General features: G+C 43.2%; 1 protein-coding gene across 11 annotated transcripts in view; it reads left to right on the top strand.

The window, feature by feature from the left end:
• Nucleotides 1-20,469, top strand: part of BCAS3 (BCAS3 microtubule associated cell migration factor) — a 300,050-nt gene that overhangs the window by 143,305 nt on the left and 136,276 nt on the right. Inside the window, exon 22 of one of the 11 annotated variants that reach the window (XM_066333518.1) lies at nt 12,723-12,943. The exons of 9 other annotated variants lie outside the window; for them this stretch is intronic. In XM_066333518.1, coding sequence (XP_066189615.1) covers nt 12,723-12,829 — 107 coding nt within the window. In that variant the 3' untranslated portion in view covers nt 12,830-12,943. Of the gene's footprint in view, nt 1-2,190; nt 2,623-12,722; nt 12,944-20,469 lie in introns of those variants that run through there. One more of the 11 variants, XM_066333519.1, reaches the window with a different exon arrangement.

The raw sequence follows: 20,469 nt of genomic DNA, 5'->3' as shown, positions 1-20,469 counted from the left end.
AATGGCTTTTAACCACCTACCAATGGAGTGAAATTTGGCAGATGACAGAGGAACCTCACGTTTTATTTTTTAAAGCCTAAATAGCTTGTCAGCTGTGCAGAGCCCCTTGAATTTATGAGATCTGAATGTTGGGGTTTGGGTTTGTTGGTTTTTTTTTTTCATGTGGAACCCAGCAGAGCCTCTGACGGAAACTGTTGACCCTTCTTTGTGCTGTTTCTTTACTGTCTCGTCAAACATCTGGAAAACAGCATGTTTGCAGTCATTTCACAACATAATTCTGCATTTACATCATGTGTTATCTGGTAAAAGTTTTCTTGTTTTTTCAAGGAGAAGGGGAGGTGGATGAGAGGGGGGGATTAAGGAAAAAAAAAAAAAAAGAAGAAGAATAAAAAAGAAAAAACCAGCGAGTCGAAGGCTGCCGTGAGGTCAAGCGGTGCCGGTGGATGCTGCCTGCACTGAACACATGTTCAGCTCCCAAAAGCCGAGGCAGTTCCCAAAAATTTGGTAACCATTAGAGCACTTCCGAAGTCAGTTCCGGATGTCAGGCTGGAGGGGGACGGGGTGTTCCAGGAGCAGAGGGCTCGGGGCTGGCAGCTGATGGAGAGGAGCACACGCAAGGCACAGCCCCGCGGGAAAAGGGAGAGGATCAGGAGCTCAGCAGAAGAGCTGTGAACTTCTCCTGCGACCCCGGGCACCTGAGGGCTCGAGGATCAGAAAGGAAATTAAAGGATCATTTAAGTGGAGTGGGACCAGACAAGTTCAAATGATGATTTTCATCTCTGAGAATGGAGCGCTGGGTTATATTGAATTCTTTGAAGTAACTGTTGGTGGAGGGAATGTTTTTGCTGCATTCCACGCTCTGCTTTAGCAGCTCCTCTAATAGAACCCGGCCCCAACTTTTCCTAAACCACCTATTTATAGTGCTCAAAAGTTTGGGCTTTGGAGCACAGTGCGTCCCCTTAACTGAATGCTCCTTTCAGTGATCAGAAAATAGCTGCTTAGATAACCCCAAAATTCAAATGAGTATTAATTAATGAGCATAATTAGATTATTTACTCGTATTTTTATTAGCACAGTAAATATTTTATCTTGCTCGTGGTAGTAAACCTGAGCCTGCAGCTCTGCAGAAGTTCACAATGAGTTCACAGCAAAGGTTGTCTCTCTCTCCTTCCCTTTTTGGTGTTCAGGACTGAACCTTCAGGCAGAAGCTGCTCTGTCCCAGTGGTGCTTTCTGTGGCTTTGGGAATAGTTTGGCAGAGGTCAGGCACAAGGTTGAGTCATGAGGAGGCTTTTTAATAACCTCACAGAGACCCTCTTCACCTCCCAGCTCGAAGTGAATCCATCCTACAGTTTATACAGCCCGAAACTCGAAGGGAAGAAAGTAGACAATAGTAAATAATTCTGGTTTGTTGGTTTAGGACTGGAGATTTTCCTATATTAATCTGAATTTCAGTGCTGGGAGTCAGCTCAGGAGGGATGTGATTCCTGGACCTTCCTGAGCTTTGGAAGTAGGAACAGTGGAAGATTCTTATTTATTTTTTTCCGTGATCTTTCCATAGTCACTTTATCTCCATGGGCCAGATTTCCAGGTACCATAGAGATGAGTCTTAAGAGGAAAAATAACCCCAAACCCCGTGGATGGCTGCAGTTGTGGTTTCGGAAAAGCTTGCTGTGGGATTTTTGTTCAACAGCCCTTGGATGGGAGGATGCTTAGTTTGCTGATTTGGGTGCCAGTGCTCAGTTTTACAGCTCAGGGTTATTTCTCTGAGGTGCTGGCAGCTGGAGGAGGCACGAGGGCTTGGGTGTGCATTCAGCTTTTTTCTGTGGTGTCCTTGGCAGACGCTGGTGCAGCGTTGGGGATTTGGACAATTTTAAGGAATAATAGCAGCTCTTGAAATATCAATTGTTTCTGCAGTTGGAGCATCAGGCAGGAGTTTTAAAGGGATTGGATGCAGGGGATGGACGTGAGCACAGATAACGTATGCAGATATTTTCCTTTGGAGATGACGTCTGTTTAGTTGTGTTTATAAATAACCTTTGAAAACAAAAGAACTGGACCAAATCCTTTCTTTTTTTCCACTGCAGTAATACATGAGGTGCCTTGGGAACGTGTTATCTTCTCTCCATTTCCTTTTCCTCCCCTTTCAGTTCATTGTACACTGATTTTTTTTATTTTTTTTTTTCCTCTAGATATGTTAGGGCAGCAGCACGAGGTATCCATTACCAAGTTTGTTTCCCTGAATGCTTTTCTGGCAGGAGGCACAAGTGCAATCCACTGAATTAGAAGGAACCAAGCTCAAGGGTGAGAGCTTTATCAATAAAATCCCTTTATCCAGCGAGAACAATCTGTGCGCGCAGGAGGCTTTTAAATACCATCTCCAAGCGCTAGTCCTGCTAAGCCTGGGAGGGTAGGGATGGTTCAGTGGCTGATTATTTTGATGTGGGCCGTTCTTCCTTGAGGCCACCGAAGCCTTCAGGTTCCTCCAAGCCTTTAGTGGTCTGCACTTCAGTGTTATTCTTTCCCTGAGAGTGCTGATTAGTGACTTGCGGTACGGACGCTGATTTATCGCAGCCCGGAGCCGCCCCTTGGGGGCTGAGCAGAAACACTCATGAAGGAGCCCTGATTAAAAAGAGTGGTAATGAAGACAAATGTTTCGGGAGGGAGTCAAGAGCAAACCAGGCCTTGGCATTCCCACTGCTCCTCGGAGCTTTTGGAGAGGAGGTAGCAGTGGCCAAAGGAAATATTTCCCCCTTGTTGTTTATTTCTCATGGCACTGGAAAAATTTTTCTTTTCCTCCTGGGTGTTCTAACTCTCACTTGTTAACTGCTTTTCATGCAGGGTTGCAATTAACCCTTGGCAGATACTTACCATGTTCCCTTTATATTCACTCTATACATAAAGAAGTTTTTATGTTTTGACCTGTTAACCATTTTAAGATTCTTTAAACTTGACAGTTTCGTCTAATTTCTCACGTCATTAAATCGTGCTTTATTTTCCAACAGTCCGTTCACAGGAGGTTTGCTGTTTGTTTGATATCTTTAATCATCTTTTTTCCACACTGCCCTTTTTAATAAGGAAAAAGAATGACAAAAAGAGTAATGCTTACAAACCAGGCTTTAAATCAGAGAGAGGTCAGAAAGTTCCTATCTGGTGTTGGACGTGTAACTGGACACGAGTCTCAAAAGCACATTGGTAGGTTCTGCATGGTCTGACACTTCCATTAATCAGGAATTCAGAACAAAAATAAATGCAATTATTTCACCCTATTGTAGTTTTTTTGGGTTTAGTTCTGTGAGATTTTCCACTTTGAAAGACCTATAATTGGTGTACGAAGTAAAAGCTGAGTAGGTGGAAAAACGTGCCCTGCCTTTATTGGTCTGCGCATTCCCCAGCAGGGATTAGATAGGTCTCTTAAAATCCATCCTCCTCTCTGCAGTCACTTTCTGGTCAGGTTTGTGCTGGTGTGAGGATGCTCCTGATGCAGGGAGGAGCTGGATCTGCTGCAGGAGTCTCCATCAGAGCAGCAGTGACTCCGAGCTGGGGTTCTTGTCCCCTTTGGAAGGAGCAGCACTTTGCACTTGTCCTTGTGGGGTTTCTCCAGGTTCCCCTGAGTCCCCCGAGGGGCTGCCCTGCCCTGGAGCACTTCCTCACCCCCTCCCAGTGTGGGGCTGTCTCTGAGGGTCAGCAGAGTGTCCTCCCTCTCTTCTTCCACCATTCCAAAGAGGACAATTCCCAGCAGAGCCCCTGGGATGCTCCAGTTGTACCAGGCACAGCCTGGCCTGTCCATCCCTCCTCTCTGCGTTTGTCCAAAACAACAGGCAAACAAAACACCCAAGTGCAGCTGGGAAAATGAACCCTGAGCTCTCAGCTGCCCCTCCCAGAGCTGGGGTGAGCACGGGCACATCCCTGTGCCATCCCTCCAGCAGTCCTTGCTCCCTTCCTTTGGGAATCACATGCAGAGCTGGACACTTCCTGAGCACTGACAGTATGTGGATGGCCCTTGGCGTTCAGTGAGAATTTCAGGGTTATTTTCCAAATGTTAATTAACTTTCTCATGAAGTTTTAGCTCGTGCTTTGCTTTAGAATGACATTCTGACCTGTCATGCCAAAAGGTTTTTTTTTTTCCTAAAATAGTGTGATAAAGGAACGGTTCATCCAAGAAAAAACCAGGGAGAAGGGTTTTCTCTGATTGACTGGCCTCGTTCATGATGCACCCAAAAGGTCAAAGACTGTTTTGAGAAAGTATTTTAAAGGATGGGTCTGTGTTTTCTCTCTGTCTGAGAAGCTACTTACAGCTTCCATGGTAGCTCTTGCAGAGTTAAATAAACTCACTGTGCATCTAAGGCTGCTCTTTTATCTTAAACTGATTCTGATACTGCCAAAGTATTAGAATGTAAACGCTGCCCAGTTTTAGGTTGGAAAAATAAAACCAAAATTAAGGTTTCTTAATACGTTTTTGTCCAAATGAATTATTTTTTAGGGTAGAGACAAAGAATGAAGCAGCACTGCAGACTGTGCAATTCGTGATGAGTGAAAGGTTGTGTGTGATTTGATGGCAGGGTTCTTAACTTTATTTTTAAACTTTTTTTAATTGTTCACCTACTTAACTTTGAAAATCCAGCTTGACCTCAGAAGCTTTCAAACCTGGCTGTGAAATTTTACAAGTGGCTTTTGAAAGTTATTTTTGAAAGCCCTGTTTTGTACCCTTCCAAATTCCATTGTTTCAGTTCCAAGTGAGCTGATCTACGTTTGCCCCACAATCATACAGAATTCAGGAAATGCTGATGACGTGGGGTCTGAGTGAAAAGTCTTGTGAGCTGTTTGATGTGAGAAAACCGAGTGTTCAGAGGGGCTACACCTCGTTAGCAGCAGTGTCTGGACCATGAAGAGATCACAGTGACTGGTGGAATCTCCGTGGCACCAGCCTTTGTCCCTGAGCCACTGCACTGGTCAGAATTTTGGAAATTTTGGGGTTTCAATCTGATTAACTTGTGGGTGTTGGAGAGCTAGTTTGAGACTGGCATTGCTGCACTAGTCAGTTTGCATCACCATCAGCTGCCCACTAATTATCAGGAAATTTATAGCTGCATTAGGTAAATGTCACTTCACTGCAGTGGCCTGGAATAAGAGTGTTTTCTGCTCTGAATTAGCACCATGGGCACGTCTCAGTGAGAGTCTATCCAAGCAAGGAAGGGTTTGATTTATGCACAGGCTTATTAAGGCTTTGAGAAAGGGTAGCTGAAAGATGTTGTGTTGCTTTTTTGAACCGTAACATCTCCCCCGTCGTAAATGTGTGTTTGTTTATTCATTAGGCATAATCACATGTAAAGTGTTTAAAAATAATTTGCTAATTCCAGGATGAAGCTGCGTTCAGCAAAGTGGGATTCTGTGTGTGCTCCATCTGCAGGAGCTCTTCAGAAGGATCATCCAGAACAGGGATGGACTTGGTCTGAGTTCCTTTTGGTGAAATTCAGTCTTAGGGGATGTGATACTTGTGCAAATCTCAGCAATTCTTCTCATCTGTGCCAGAATTATAAATATATTCTATATCTTATATAATTAGAAATTATATCTCTTGGATTCTTATTTCTGAGCTGCTCAGGGGCCTCTTTGACAGAGATTCTGGGCAAATAGTCTGTAAGTGTGGACTCAAGGATTCACACTTGTCCATTCTGATGCACAAACTTCTCTTGGAAAAAGCTGCACGATCTCACACTCCTAAAGGCTCAGTAGAAAAGAAACGTGAATGTTCAAAAAACCTCCTCACCTTCATTCTTAATGTTACCAAAACAAAGTTCCCAACTCTTCCCAAAAGATGATTGTGGAATTCGTGGTGCTTCAGAACCATGCCAGAGTGCTTGAAGATTTGTCACCAAGAATTCTCCATAAATCCCGGGGTGGGTGGTGGCTGCTCCTCTGTGACTGATGAAATCTCAGCAGTCCCAACGCTACAGAAATCAAAGGAACCACTTAAGAAATGCTGGTTAAATTCTGCACAAACTTATCCTTTACCAGGAACTGAGTACCTTCAGCGGTGCTTTTGCAGCAGCACCCGCTGCTGACACTGGGGAGGTTTTGCTGCAGTTAATTAGGCAGTGGAGGAGATTTACAGAAAGTCGCTGTCCACTATTAAGCACTTGGCTTTCCCTTCTCTCTTCCCTCTTGCTGCTTTTATGGTTCAAAGTGATGCAGATCAGACAAAGCTTTTGCTGCATTCAGCCACTCTTTCTTCTGTGTCAGGAGCACCAGCGCTGGCACCCAAACCACCTACTTCAAAAGGGTCTTTGTGTTAGATAAGAGCAGATACTTACACGTCCTTGTCAGAGAAACATCATCCTTACAAAAGACAATTCTGCCCGCAGTTCTGCTCGGGGGTTGGATTGAAGTTGTTTCCCTTTGTTCTTCCTAAAACGCACCCCCACTTCCGCCAGAACTCCCAATTCCAGCTTGCAAGGTTGAAATTCTGGAAGAAAATTCAGCCCCAAACAGGGTTAAAATGCCCTGCAGGCATTGTGTCTTGTGAGGGAACACTTCATCTCTTCCCCCTGCGCAGTTGATGCTCTCGAGTTCTTCACTCAGCAGGCAGTGACTGCTTTGGGGTTTTTTATATTGTGTGTACCAGTATTTAATTATTGGGGTATTCCCAATTTCCTTGGGAATTTTGTGGTTTTGGAGCAAAATCAAGGCCTGAAAGCAGACATCAGTCACTTGTAAGCAGGTTTGTGTCAAGGTACCAAACAAGGCTGTATTTACCTGTTTGCAGCTGAAGCCTCAGTTTTCATCATGAAACTTTATTGGCTGTACCACTGTACCAGTCAGATGTTAAGGGTCCATAAGAACTCAATATAAATGGATTTATTTTATCATTAATGCCCAACCTGCCAAAGTTTTCCTCAAGTGCTGTGTGCAAAAGAAGTTCATTTCCCTGGCTGGAGAAGTGCTCAGTGCTTGGCAAAGCTGAAATTCCACTGATGTAAATGGATATCTTCAATCATAGCCTAAAATTGGCTTTGTCTTCATTTTGATGAAGATACTAGTTCATTACTTGAAGCCAGTATTTTAAAGGGTCTCGAAGCCTTCACATTAAAAGATGAAAGTGTAAATTAAAGGATATGAGAGAGAACCTGCTGGAGTTAAAAAGTATTGCTGCTCCATCTGTCTGTGTGCACACACACCTCTGCATCTTTTCTAGTTTGCTTTGCTTGCCTTGGAAGCCACAAATCACAGAATCCTGCAGTGGTTTGGATTGGAAGGGAGATTAAATCTCATCTCATTCTACTCCTGACACCTTCCACTGGACCAGGCTGCTCCGTGTCCTGTCCAAGCTGGCCAGTGCAGTAAATAAATTATGTATTATAAAGCAGACAAACTGCATCTCCCCGTTCAGTAAACAGCAACGGTGGGGATAATTTGAGCTCAACAAAGTGTAAACGACTTCTCTGAATGCTGATAGATCTCCACCACGACTTGGCAGAAGGAATTGTGTAAATCCTGTAGCCTTTGCAGGGAGCTGACCAAGCAGGCAGAGGTTTGGAGCAGCTGCTGGCTCAGTTCCTTCAGCACCAGCTGATGTTTCAGGGCCTTTCCTTGGCCATCAGCAGTGGGCTGTGAGAAATAAGTTTTTAATCTCTGTTTCATATTTTATAGTGATTCACAGGGATATTGAGCTTGTTTCCCAGCGGGAGAACAGGCAGCAAAGTCTGGATTCATTGACAAAATTCTCCATTCCCTGGCAGCAGTGATGACCCGTCCAGGGATGACTTCCCCCTCACTGTAGCCCGTCTGAGGGCTGCATTCATATTCTTTTTTTTCCACCAAGATCCTTCTCTATCCCAGAAGTTAGAACATTCCCGAGATGGAAAGGGGTTTGCTTCAAAAGGTGCCTAATTACTGTGTGTATTTATATCCCTCATTGTAAATGCTGGTCTCCAGGGAAACAGGTGAGCACAGGACAAGTGCTGGGAGAGCAGAAGAGGCTCCTGCACTGCCTTGGGAAGGGGCTGAGCCTTGGGGTGCCCCCAGCCTGGCATTCTGGAGCCTGGTTAATATTTTGTGAGCTTGGCAGGTTGCTTTTCTGGAATGCAGGGAGTGCATTGCATCCATCCCTGGAACAGTCAAGAGGAGGGTTTCTCATCTGCAATAGTAAATTAATAAACAGCCAGACTGTTCTGGCATCAAACTTTTATACCTGTGCTTTTCTATAAGAAATGACCTTATATAATTAGGTACATTACAGTGACATGAATTTATAATGTGTATATATATATATACAGTGGAGCATTGGATATTGGATATTGTAAAATCTTGTTGTGTTCTAACTTGGAAAGGTTCTGACAAACCCTGTCTGGATAAAAAAAAAAAACCCACGTTTTCCTCTAAATTTAACCTGATTGATCATTTTGCAAATGTGTTATTGCTTCGATGCAAACAGAATTCCAGAATGGATAAACTGACTCCTCGTGCCCCACAAAGGCAGTTCTGATGCTGCTGATTTGCTGCTGCCTTTTCACCACGTTTCATATAGAGCTGCTCAGAATTAAACATGCTGCTTTAAAAGTACTTTGTGCAACGTTCCCAGAACATACATAATTTTGAGCAACTTTACTGACAATTGCTTTTTTATGGGCCTTGATGGAAAGGAAGGACAATCTTCCCATTCCCTGGAGGAGCATCTCTTTGCAGACAGAGACACTGCTGTGATTTTATGCAGGCTCTGAGTGCAGCCTCCCAGTTTGGGACCAGTTGGGGAGGCTGAGGTGAGGAGCAGGGAGGGCTGGTGACATTGGGCCCTTGGGGTATTGGACACACACAAAGGACGAGGCAGGTAGCAGAAAGTTAGGTAGGAAAAGTTTTATTTTTATATTTTTGATTTTATTTATATACGCTTTTTACGGAAGGGGAAAAGATTGGTTACGGGGGTGGTCACTTTTTTGATTACTATTAATTATATTTCTCCTCCCAGAGGAGAATTTAGATAATTCTAAATATATGCATAGTTTACATGAAGCTGCTTGAGAATCTCCACGACCAAAAATACAAACACTCCAAAGGCAAGAAAACTGAGGCCGTTTGTGTGGGATGGTGCAGCCTGGCTCTGATGGGATCCTTGGGATGGCTGCTCCCACTCCAGCATCCTCTTTTTCCCAGGATGCTGCTGAGTGGAGCCCCAGGGTGATGTTTACCCACCCAGCTCTTAAATCCTTGTTAACCAGCTTGACAACATGAAAGCAAGACACGGGGGGCTTTTATTTGGTCCAAGTTTTGGGCGCTGTTGAGCAGGTTGGAAAGGAGAGAGCCAATGGCTCCACAAGTGTCCCAGCCTCTCTTGTTCTCAGGCTGGTGCTGGAGCAGTTCCTGCTCCCCACGACAGCTCAGTTGAATGCAAATAATGAATGTTAATCCAGCCTCATTGTTCCAGGGTCAAACACCAAAAAAAAGAAGGAATCAGTCAGGGTGCCGGCGTGGTAAATCGTGTTTGTTTGCTTTGTGCATTAGGTTGGGTTCTGCCTCTTTTTTTTTTTTTTTCTTTTTTGAGGCATTTTGAGCGTGTGCTTTTTCACTCCCTGTGTGTGTGAGAGAGCAGGACTCCAGCTGGGCTCACTCCTCCTCCCGAGGTGAGGACTTTTGTCCTCTTATTTGTTGTTACGCAACATTATGTGCTGCTTTCAGCGACGGAGAGGGGGGGAGAAAGAATTGGGCTGCCAATATGACTGTGATATTTGGGATGATTTATCTCATTCCTCTTCTGAGTAACCTAACTTTGACATTATCCGTGAACTCCGAGCCGTGCTTGCGTTGTTCTTGCTGGTAGAAAACACAGCAAGGATGTAGTGGGTAATTGAACCCAGATGCACCCAGGGCTGCTCAGCCAGACTGTTATTTTAGCCTACACTAGTAGGTTTTTAATACGAGTTTGACCTTACTTTGAAACATTCTCAAAATACCATACTTTAATATCAATTTATACACTCTTGCTTTAAGAGTAAGGGCAGAGTCACTGGAAAAAAAAGTAATGAAACACTTTCTACCTGTTAATGCAGGAGATACAGAAAGAGGTTTGGAGTTAATTTACTTGTCTGAGGGACAAGCTTCACGTGCTGCCTGTCTAATTGGGGTTTTATCCTGTGCCTGGGGTTGGGATTGGGATCCTGACCATCAGGGGAAACCTGTCAGCCTTCCCTGGGCCTGCCCCTGTGGAAGGAGGCACATTGGGCAGGGAGGCTTTAGGAACTCAGGGACAGGAAGATTTACCCCTAGCCCACATCAATAATTTATTAAACAGAGTTTAATAGCCACGGTAAACATTAATCTTAATTATTTTTAAATAGGAGGTGAATGCTTTTGTGTACGTGTTCCGTGGGGTTAAGCTTGTGTTAAACAGCTCAGAAATGCATTTAAAAAGAAAAAAAAAACCCAAAAAAAAGCCCAACCAGCCCATGTTTCTCTGCCAGGATGGTAGTTAGATTTTGACATACATGTAATGTACTTTCCATACCCACGCTGTGTTTCCCTAAAGGAGGAGCAGAGCCCTGTCTCCCTCCTCAATAGATGCTTTGTCAGTAACAACTGAGCACCAAAAAAATAAATCTGATGTGTAATTAAATTTCCTGTGAAGATAGCATACCTATTTCTGCTTAAACAGAACTGGTTTTCATTCATTATTGCTTCACTCAGGTGGAACCGAGCTTGCTGCCTTTCTAATGTGTCTGAATAAGTATTCTTTAATAAAGAATAATAAAGGAATTAAAGTTTTGTGGTTGTACATCAACAGCTTGGAGTAAAGTAATAGCCAAACAAGATTTTGTGGTAGATCTTGAAGTTAAACACTTAAACTGATGGATTTTTTTTCGATTTCACTCTTAATTTTTAGGGGTAATTCTTGTAATTGCCCTGTGGTGAAGCAGAGGAGGGATGTTGAAGGGATATTGAGAGGGGGTTGAAGTTGTTTTAAATGACTCCTGAGGTACTGATGTTGTTCACTGGTCCAGTGCTCGGTGTAAAAAGCCAGCTTTAATCGGAGTGATGGTGGCAAACGGCTTTAAACCTGTTTGGCTTTGGGCACTGCAGCCTCAAATACAGAGAGCAAGAAATTAAAAATGGGTTAGTGTTTTTCTTTCTGTTCTCTTATCAGAAATGTTCACTCAGACTATAACAACTGTTAGAACAAGATAACAACTTCGGGCCAGCTGTCAAATGTTTACCATTATCAAACCTCTCCCTAGGGTAAGATGCGACTTTGGCTCGCCTCACCGGCAGTAATTTAATTTTTCCTTCGTTCTGACTCGGAAATGGCAGCATTTTTCAAAGCTTCCTCCCACTGATGGCTGAAATTTTCCTTGTGAAATGATTTCCACCAGTCTTGAATCTTTCTTGCTTCTGCCGTCTTCACCTTTCCTGATGGTTCTGCAACTCATCACCAGCTATGCGAACTGACAGTTCACATCCTGGGGCAGCAGCCGGGGCTGGCCTGCAGAAAGGAGCAGCCTGACCAAATTTACGCTCACAAGATCTCTTAATTCACAAAAGCATTTGCTCCAGTTCCTGCTCTCTGCTGCAGGGGCTTTGGGGGGGTGAGCAGGAGCGGTCGGAGGGGAGAGAGGCTCTCTTCACACTCTGCTGAGTGCACAGCCTTCCGAGATGGAAAACAGACGGAAAGAGACATTTCCAGCCATCTTGCTGATCTGTGCAGGGGTTCACTGAACTGTGCAGCATAGCACCAGACCCGTGTATCATTTAATGGGCTAATTTCTCCTTTGGTTTTTTTGGTTTTTTTGTTTTTTTCTCCCTGAGTGAAGGAGTTTGTCATTTCGTTGACGGGCGCGTTAAAATTAAAAGCGGGAACAGTTAAAAAGAGAACCTAAAAATGTAAACTCGATACCCACCGGTTCCTTCTTCCTCCTTTGGCATCAGAGCCAGGGAGAGATCTGCTTAGTTTTGAAAAGCCTCTGACAAATGAGAATAGTCAGAATAAGTTTTCTATTTGGTCTGAAACTGCACGGAACATCGTGATTTTTATTTTTTTTTTATTTTTTTTTTTCCTCCCTCCCAACCTGAACCACATGCCATATGCTTGCCCAAATGCTTCCCCTTCTTGTACTGCGAGATGGATCTGAAACTTTTGTTCCATTCTTTTTCCTGGAGAGGGGATTTTGTTCCCTCTCCCACCCAAGGCAGTTTGCAGCCAGAGAAAAGTGATGCTCCCTACCAAAAGGTCACTCAGACACTTCTTTGGGGATTCTTTGGCTCTCTCTTGAAAGCTTCTCCTAAGAATAAACCATTTTACATTTTTGTGATTGCTTTGGAGGAGGAGAAAAAAAAAAAAAAAAAAAAGTGTTATAATACCAGAATGTAAATGCAAGGGGGAAACAACATTCCGAGTAACCTGATCACACTCCTGTAGTATTTGCTTTGGTACTTTCCTGTCATTTGCTATCCAGTTGTTTAAGGAGCAGCTGCACGGTCTGGTAAATTAATATATGTTGTAGGCAGAAGTTTAGAGAGAAGAAAAAGTGACCGTGGTTTGTCCTAACACAGATCCTGATCCTGTTAACTGGTATTCTAATCGAGGGGGGAGGAACCTCCTTTTCCCTTTTTCATGTGCAAAGTAGTTCCCTCTCTCAGTAACGGTGGGTTTTACAAAATAAATAGAATATATATATATATTTGTAATGGGGTCGCACGTCCTCAGCATTAACTCCGCTTTATGTTCTGTTGTTGGGAGCTTTTAGGCATTGTGAGAAAAATATGAGAGATTTGCAAACAGGGGCAAGGAAGGGTCAGATGTATCAAATCCATGGATTCCAGCAAGCAGAGAGAAATGTGAATTAATAGGAGAGCTTCCTTCTGCACGGGCTTGGAGGAGCACAAACTAGTGGTGACTGGTCGAGGTATTTGTCATCCTAATAAACTGACAAAATGGAAAAATAAACGCCAATCTTATCAGTCTGCCTTTTTTTTTTTTTTTTTTTTTTTTTTTTTTTTTTTTTTTTTTGGGTTGGGGATGAAAGTGTTCGAAGAAAAAAAAAAAATCATAAAGGAATCCGTGGTAGCTCAAGGAGGTTAAACTCAACAGTTGTTCCCCTTTGAAGTGTATGACCACGAGGTTAATTGCCAAAAACTGCTCGTGGAAAAAGGTGGTAACAATTTAACGAGACTGTACAAACTGCGGCGCTCCGATGGATATCAGGTGTTTGGGGGCTGAGTTTGGGGTTGTTTTTTGGGGTTTGTTTTTTTTTTTTTTTTAACCTAATAGGAAAAAAAAAAAAGAAAAAAAAAGAAAAAAACAGAATGAGAAGCAGGGGCCGGAGCGGGAGAAGAAAAGGCCGACTAAAGAGGCAATAATTCCTTGTTTGCTTTGCCAATGAGGCTGTAATTGGGCGGGCGCTCAGCGGCGCTTCTCCTGCTCCTGATGGATCCACTCCTCTCCAGCCTCTCCAGACACAGGCTTTTTGGGATTTTGCTGCTCTCCACCCGGTTTATTCCAGGATTTATTCCTCTCTCTAGGTTCGTTTGTCCCTTTCTGAAAGCGCCACGCTTCCACATCTTTCTTCATTTAGTGGGAACAAAGTCTTTAAGGCTGGAATTCCCTGAAGCCTTCCAGAAACACAATTAGGTCGATGCAATATCATAATTGGGAAGCTGAAATTCCCCTCACCATTAGTTACACTGGGTAAACAGAGATGCAGAAGTGTGATAGAAACAGAAGGAGAAGAAATCGTTTTAATGTTGCTTTGCGCTTCCAGAGAGGGAGAACCTTGCTAATTTTAACAATATCATCAGGGTGGTTTAATTCTGACATCCTTCTCGGAATTCAGGTTTTTTTTCCCGCCATGGTTACATTCTATATCTATAGCAATTTGTGGAACTTGGAAAAACACAAAGACCAGCTTTTTCGAGCTATTTTTTTGTAGACAAAGACTTGGCAATGTCTAAAAACAGTGAGAGAAAAAAAAATCTTTAAATCGTTAACTAAACTCTTTGAACCTCAGAGAAAGTTTGTTTATGATGGAAAGCTTGCTCACCAGTCACAAATCCCTATTTCCACTGGTTTTTCTCTGTCAGATGCCCTTAATGAACTGCCACCTTTATTAACAGCAGCTCAGATCATACTTTGATTGCTCAGTGTTCAACTGAGCCATCAGCTAAACTTTAAAACGTTTGTGGTACAGCACCATTTAGGTGCTCAAAGCAGCAGCTTAGATCCTGAATTTAATGCAGACTGTAATCTCTCCTGGGTTGTTTTGCTGTTTACATATTGGGCATTAAAAGCAGAACCTCTCGTGGGGAAAATCCTTTTTTTTTTTGGAGCTCTGTGCTGCAGCTGGAGCATCCCGGGCTGCTGCTGCTCCCCTCCCAGCAGCCAGGAAAATGTTGTGTGCTCAGGGTTGGGATGGAACTCAGGAGGTCCCATCTCTCTGCTCTGATTTGGGGATTTGGGTCAAGGAAGAGGCACCCAAATTATGACATTCTCAAGTGCAGCTTTTATGCCGTTGTTTTATTTTTATAGGCAGAACTGAGTCCCAAAGTTGGGGGTCTGTGAGGAGGGATTACAGCTGAGAGGGGTGAGGGTTTAGAAACCTCCAGTTTCCTCCTTTCCTGGGAGATCTGAGAGCTCAGCTGGCTGCCAAACACCTCTAAATCTGCTGTGGCATCTTGTCTGCCGTGAGCCATTGACGTTTTTACAATTCAATTACAGCTCTTGCACTGTTCCTGTGCCAGGGATGTTTTACAGGTGGCAGGAACCCCTCCAAAATGTACCTGCCAGTCCTGGTTTTTTTTATTAAACACACAATTTATAGCAATGGTGGTGTATGAATGTAATTCACACCTCTGAGGGGCAGAGGAGCTGGGTTTACAAGGGTGATACCTCTGCAGCGTTGATTGAGGCTCTGCCCATGAAGACAATGGCATGATGAAACCAAATGTTGCTTAATGCAGACCTTATTTTTATTATATTTCAAACTGAGGTGGTCCCTGATGGGATCCAGCAGGTCAGTGTGACTCAGCAGACAGAAAACCTCTGCTTTTTGGGGCTGCCAAGCAAGTCTCAGCCAGAGCAGAAAGGAGCCAACCCTCATTCAGTTTTAAACTTTATTAGTGTTTCCTCTTCATTATAACAACACAAACCCGCTGCAACGCAGGAGGGGATGATACTCTTCAAAATCCTTTTTATTTGTTTAAAAAGGGGCGGGAGGGAGAAGAGAGGGGGGGGGGGGAAAAAACAACCCAAACAGGCTTTGCAATCTGCATATGCAAATCCTGCTGTGCTGCTCCTAGACAGGAGGAAACCCTGACTCTCCATAGATATTTATTTTCTAAATTGGCGACAGACATGCGAGCGAGAACGTTCAAATGACTTCAGCTCTCTTTCTGCCTTCATTATGTCAGGCTTGCAGATCACATATGGCATTATGGAAATCGCTAAATGAAAACCATATTGATCAGCATTGAGAACAAATGTGAAAAAGCTGGGCTGGAGGAGGAGAGGTGGAGAACTGCTGCTCCTCTCTTCAACCAGATAGGCCCTCGTTAAGGCCTTTAATCATTTATTAATGTAAACTCCCTCCTTCCCTTTCCACTCAAATTACCTCAGCCATAGAGCATCCTGCTCCATTTATCTTTTAATGTTTCCTTTATTTAATTTATTTTTAAGCTATACATTATACTTTTATTACAAAATCAAGGTTTGGTTGTGTTAGGTTGTTGTTTTTTTTATCCTTTTTTCTAAAGGACGGTGTTGAGCAACCAGATTTGATAAAAATGCTCCTGCCTGAGCAGTGAGGGGAAGGAGCAGGAGTTGTGTTTTTTTTTTCTGTGGATGGCAGCCTTGGTGTGGCAGTGAAAAGGAGTGTGTGTTACAGAGCCTCCCCCCACTTCACGCTGTTTGTAATTAAGGTTGTGTCAGCATTTCCATCATAAACCCTTGTTTACAGGGTTTATAATTCAGCTGTGAAAATTTGCTCCAGGCCAGATTTGACATACAAGGGCTCAACCTCACAGTAAAGGAGGTTTCTGCCCTCCCTCCTTCCCTCTAACCTAAAAGCTACTCAGTTACTGCCTAAAACCTTCCTTTAAAAGAAGAAAAAGAAGTTTAAAAGAAGAAAAAGAAGGAGAAGGGTGTAGTGGTGGGCTTTGGGGGGGAAATTGGAAAATATTAACCAAAAAAAGCCTTGGGCCAATGTCCTGTGTAACTCCTAAAAATCACGTGGAGACCTTTATGTGACTGTGCCGTGCCAATTTTAGGAGATTCGGGGGTTTTGGTCAGGCAGGAGATCACTGACTCGTAATCATTCATCAAAATCTCGAGTGATGGACATCTCAATCTTGGTGTCCGTTTCCTTGAGCGCTCTGTCATTCCCTCCCGGTTCAGTTTGCAATTTCCATGACAATAATGAGGGGTTCTGCTCTGAAATCCCTGCTGGTTTCTGCTCCTGGTGAAGCTGTCGCTGGCCCGTGGGGTATTTCCCAGTACCCTCTCAGCTGGGTAATGTAGGCTGTTCTTAGGGATAATAATATACTTTTTTACTTGGATTCTTCATCTTTCCCACAGCAGAAATCGTTTCGCTGGCGTTTTTTAACCCGTTTGGTTAAAACAAAAAATAAAAAAGAAAAGAAGTTGGATTTCTGCACGCGCTCGGAGCAGTCGGACGCCTGTTGCATGTTCATTTTCAAATAACTCATGACAATCATGGAGAAGAGGCAGGATGATGTCCCTGGGATCACACAGATCACACAGATGATCTCCCTGTGCCCCACACAGATGAGGGAGGTGGCAGTGAGCAGGAAACTGCCCTGGGTTGGGAGCTTTGCTCCAGGTCTGCCTCCGTGTGCCCTGGGCACGCAGCCTCGTCAGCCCGGGCTGGGAGTTTCTGGGCTGCTGTCAGTTTTAGTTAAATCCTTTTCATTTTAATGTTTTCATATTCTCTGTGATAAGAGACTTCAAGTCTGAGCCGTGGAGATGGCTCCTGATTGATCTGGAATGATCCTGGCGTCACGCGCCGCGGAAGTCTCATTTATTTTAAGTGATATTCCAGATTTCTTTCTTTTTTTTTTGTTAGTCTTTTTTTTTTTCAGAGAGGACAACTCCTAAGGGGCACCAAAGATACGTCCAGTGATGTATCTCTAAAATATGTGTGTAAAATGCATCCTGCCCTTCCTCTTTCTTGCACACTCACCCACTTCCAACTTCTTTTCCTCTTTGACTCGCATTACAATCCTACTTTCCTTCCCCTGCTCTCAACATCAAACAGTCTATAAATTACAGCAAGAGTGCTGTCTGTGGCAGACATACAGTCCTTGTTTGTGGCAGAAGAGCAGAGCATTAAACAGTGAGTGGACTATGCAGAGAGCTCTCTCTCTCTCCCTCTCTCTCTCCCCGTTCCCAGTGGGAGTGTTGTTTATAGAGCATTATAATTTATAACTGAAGAGAGTGGATTTAATTTCAGCGGAGGGGGCTCGCCAGCGGGGCGCCAGCCTGCAATCATATGAATCAGCAAGCTGCAAACTCTATTGAATGGAAAGTATTATCGCTGGCCACAAACGGACACTGTTTCTCCTTAAACAACTCCCTCGGTGCAGGAAGACGTTGTCTTCATTCATCTATTTTACATATCTACTCCCGGGTTAATTTTTTTTTTTTTTGCTGTTTCCTAAAAGTCTTTTTTTTGATGGTTTGTTTTTTTTTTTTTTTTTTTTTGGGGGGGTGCATCTTTCCTCTTTTTTATTTTTTTTTTTTAATTTTTATTTTTGCTGCCTGACTTCCTGGTCTGACATTGGAAACTGATTATTTGTTGTCTGGATGTTGCTGATTTTTTTTTTTTTTTTGTAGCTGTTAAAATTGCCTTTGCTCCTTAGCGTGTGTGTTTTGTTTTGAGTTTCTGAAATGCCATTTCCCTCTGATCCTGTGTACAAGCAACTTTTATGGGAACCGAAGTTAAACATGCAAACAAGAGGATGATAATCCATTAGCATTAATATTGTAAAATGGTAGTCAGATTCAATCACAGGAAGTTTTATTTAATCATGGATGTTTTGTGCATTTCTCTTGCACAAATGGAAACTCTTTTTCCTCTCCCCCCCCCACCACTCTCTTTAGTCTTGGAGAAATTTAGCATTTTGTCCTTTGAAATAAGACCATCAAATCCATAACGAAGCTGGATGAGTTTCTGAAATACTTTCAAGCTGCCTTTGCTTTATGTTTTTTATCAGTTGTTTTTGTGCTGTTTGGGAGAGGGCTGACTCATGAGGTGATGTTTCCTATAAGGGCTTTATGCAGCTCCTGTAATTTATTAGACATTTGCAAGCAGAGCAGTAACACAATGCATTAACAGCCTATGGCAAGGACCAGTTTTACACGAGTTACTATTTTTTTTTAAGCTTTCTTTTTATGAAATAATGGCTGAGCTTTAAAAACACATCCCCAGCAGTGGGATACAGAGCAGGTTGGGTGGAATTATGGACTTGGGAGGTAACTGAGCAGCAGAATACCTGAGAGCTGCTGCTGCCTGTCTCCCCTTCAGAGCAAAGCTTCTGTTGAAGTTTCAGCGTTTTTAAGGAATGGAACCTTTTCATTTTAATCCTAAACCACAGCAAATGCTGCTGCTGTGTGCCACAGGTGCTGCCCTGCCTGGGGAAGGGGTGCTGGGAGGGCACCACTCCCATGGAAACCCTCCAGAGCTGCTCTCCCACTTCCCAAAGGAGGATTTCCCACGTGAGGGGGTTAGGGGAGGGTGTGTTAATTCTGCAGCTGGTGTCCCACACAGGAGGAGGATGGTTTTTCTCCTCCCTGCCCTGCACAGGGATCTGCAGACCTGCCTAAGGAGCTTTGTGTGTGTCTCCTGCTGATGGAGTGGGGGCTGCTCCTTCTCTTCTGCACAGCACAAATCTGTGCCATGGCACTTCTGAGCCTGCAAATTGGCCTCCTCCTGCACCCCTTCCCCAGCAGAAGGGGCTGGCAGATGTGCAGTGAGAGGCAGTTCCTGCAGGTATCACCAGTGACAAATGGCAGCTGATCCGATGCATTTTAAATAATCGTGGCTTTTTTTCTTTTTTTTTTTTTTTTTTCTTTTCTTTTTTCTTTTTTTTTTTTTTGAGTTCCTCTGTGATTTTGCCAGACTTGAGGCAAAGTTGTGCAGCTCCACAGGGTGATGGATCTGATGGAAGCTGTGCTTTTGTTCAGCAGATAGAGCAGGGGCATCGGTCTCTCTTTGCCTCGCATTGCATTTATGAGCATAATAAAGTTATTGCCCTCGTTTTCACAGAGAGATTGTCCTGCATTAGCAAAAAAAGCCACATAAATTATTTGCAAATGAGTGGCTTGTTTTTTTTTTTTTTTTTTTTGCCTATTGATTTCCCAGAAGTGGCAAAATGCTTTAGCTTATGTTCACGACTATTTATAAAATGTAAAATGTATTTTTCTCTCTGCCTCTTGGCACAGCCAGGGAAGTTTGTTAAAGGATTAAAGGCCACATCCTACTGTTCCTCCCTTCACCATTCCACAGGCTTTTAAACAGTCTCCTTGGCTGGATTTTTCTGTGCTGAACTTCATGCTAAATTCCAAAGGTACATGAAATAATCGTAGCTCTTTAATTCCATAGCACCACATACGGCCCTTTTGGTCCCCTCGGGGGGGAAAAACGCTGTAAAATCCAAACCTGTAGGTAGATTGGAAAGATACAGCTCTGTACCTTCCAGTTTCACCTCATTACCTCTTTTGTATGTGTAAGAACTGTTCTGCACTCCAGAATGATCATATTTTATACTGTTTAAATCTGAGTCAGAGCTAGTAAATATTTTGGGCACACAGAGTAAACTGGTTAGTGTTTAACTTTGCAGAAACCAAGATGATTCACAGTGTTAACGTTTTAATTTCTTGCTCATTCTGAATTAAATTTGGCATTTTAAATCATTAAGGGTTTAAGTTACGTTCCACCTTTTTCTGTCTCGTTTTCTCAGCACTTTTGAGAACATTTAAAATGCTGGGGGTACTGTAAAAACATTTTACATTCAGGTTAGGAGACAGGATGGTCTGTATCTGGAGCTTTCCTTTCCTCTAAAAGAAAATATCTGCCAAAAAAAAACCCGTGAGCAAAACCTGCAATGTGTTTAAAATGAGCAGGAGCAATGTCACCTGAAGTACAGTCAGATGCAGTTGTAGCATTTTGAGTGCAGCAGAGCAATCTCTTGAGGAATGCTCAGTTAGGGAGGTCTGGCTGGTTTTATGTAGTTCAAAATTACTTGATCAAAGAATTTCGAGAAATAAAACGCAGAGCTAATCTTTATTGAAAATATACTTTTATTTTACTAGGTGACTTACTACTGTGTAACACCCCTTATTTCGGGTTACATGTGCTCCTGCTGTAGGTCTCGCTATAATAAAGACATTTTTGGGTTTGCTTTGATGAAACTTCACAAGAGCCGTCTGTAGGGGAGAAATACAATTTCCCCTCTGCTTTAATTGTGCTCTGCCC

Source organism: Sylvia atricapilla, chromosome 20 (genome assembly GCF_009819655.1).
Source record: "Sylvia atricapilla isolate bSylAtr1 chromosome 20, bSylAtr1.pri, whole genome shotgun sequence".
Taxonomy (NCBI): domain Eukaryota; kingdom Metazoa; phylum Chordata; class Aves; order Passeriformes; family Sylviidae; genus Sylvia; species Sylvia atricapilla.
The sequence above is the reverse complement of the archived record's forward strand: the minus strand, read 5'-3'. Positions and strand labels throughout refer to the sequence as shown.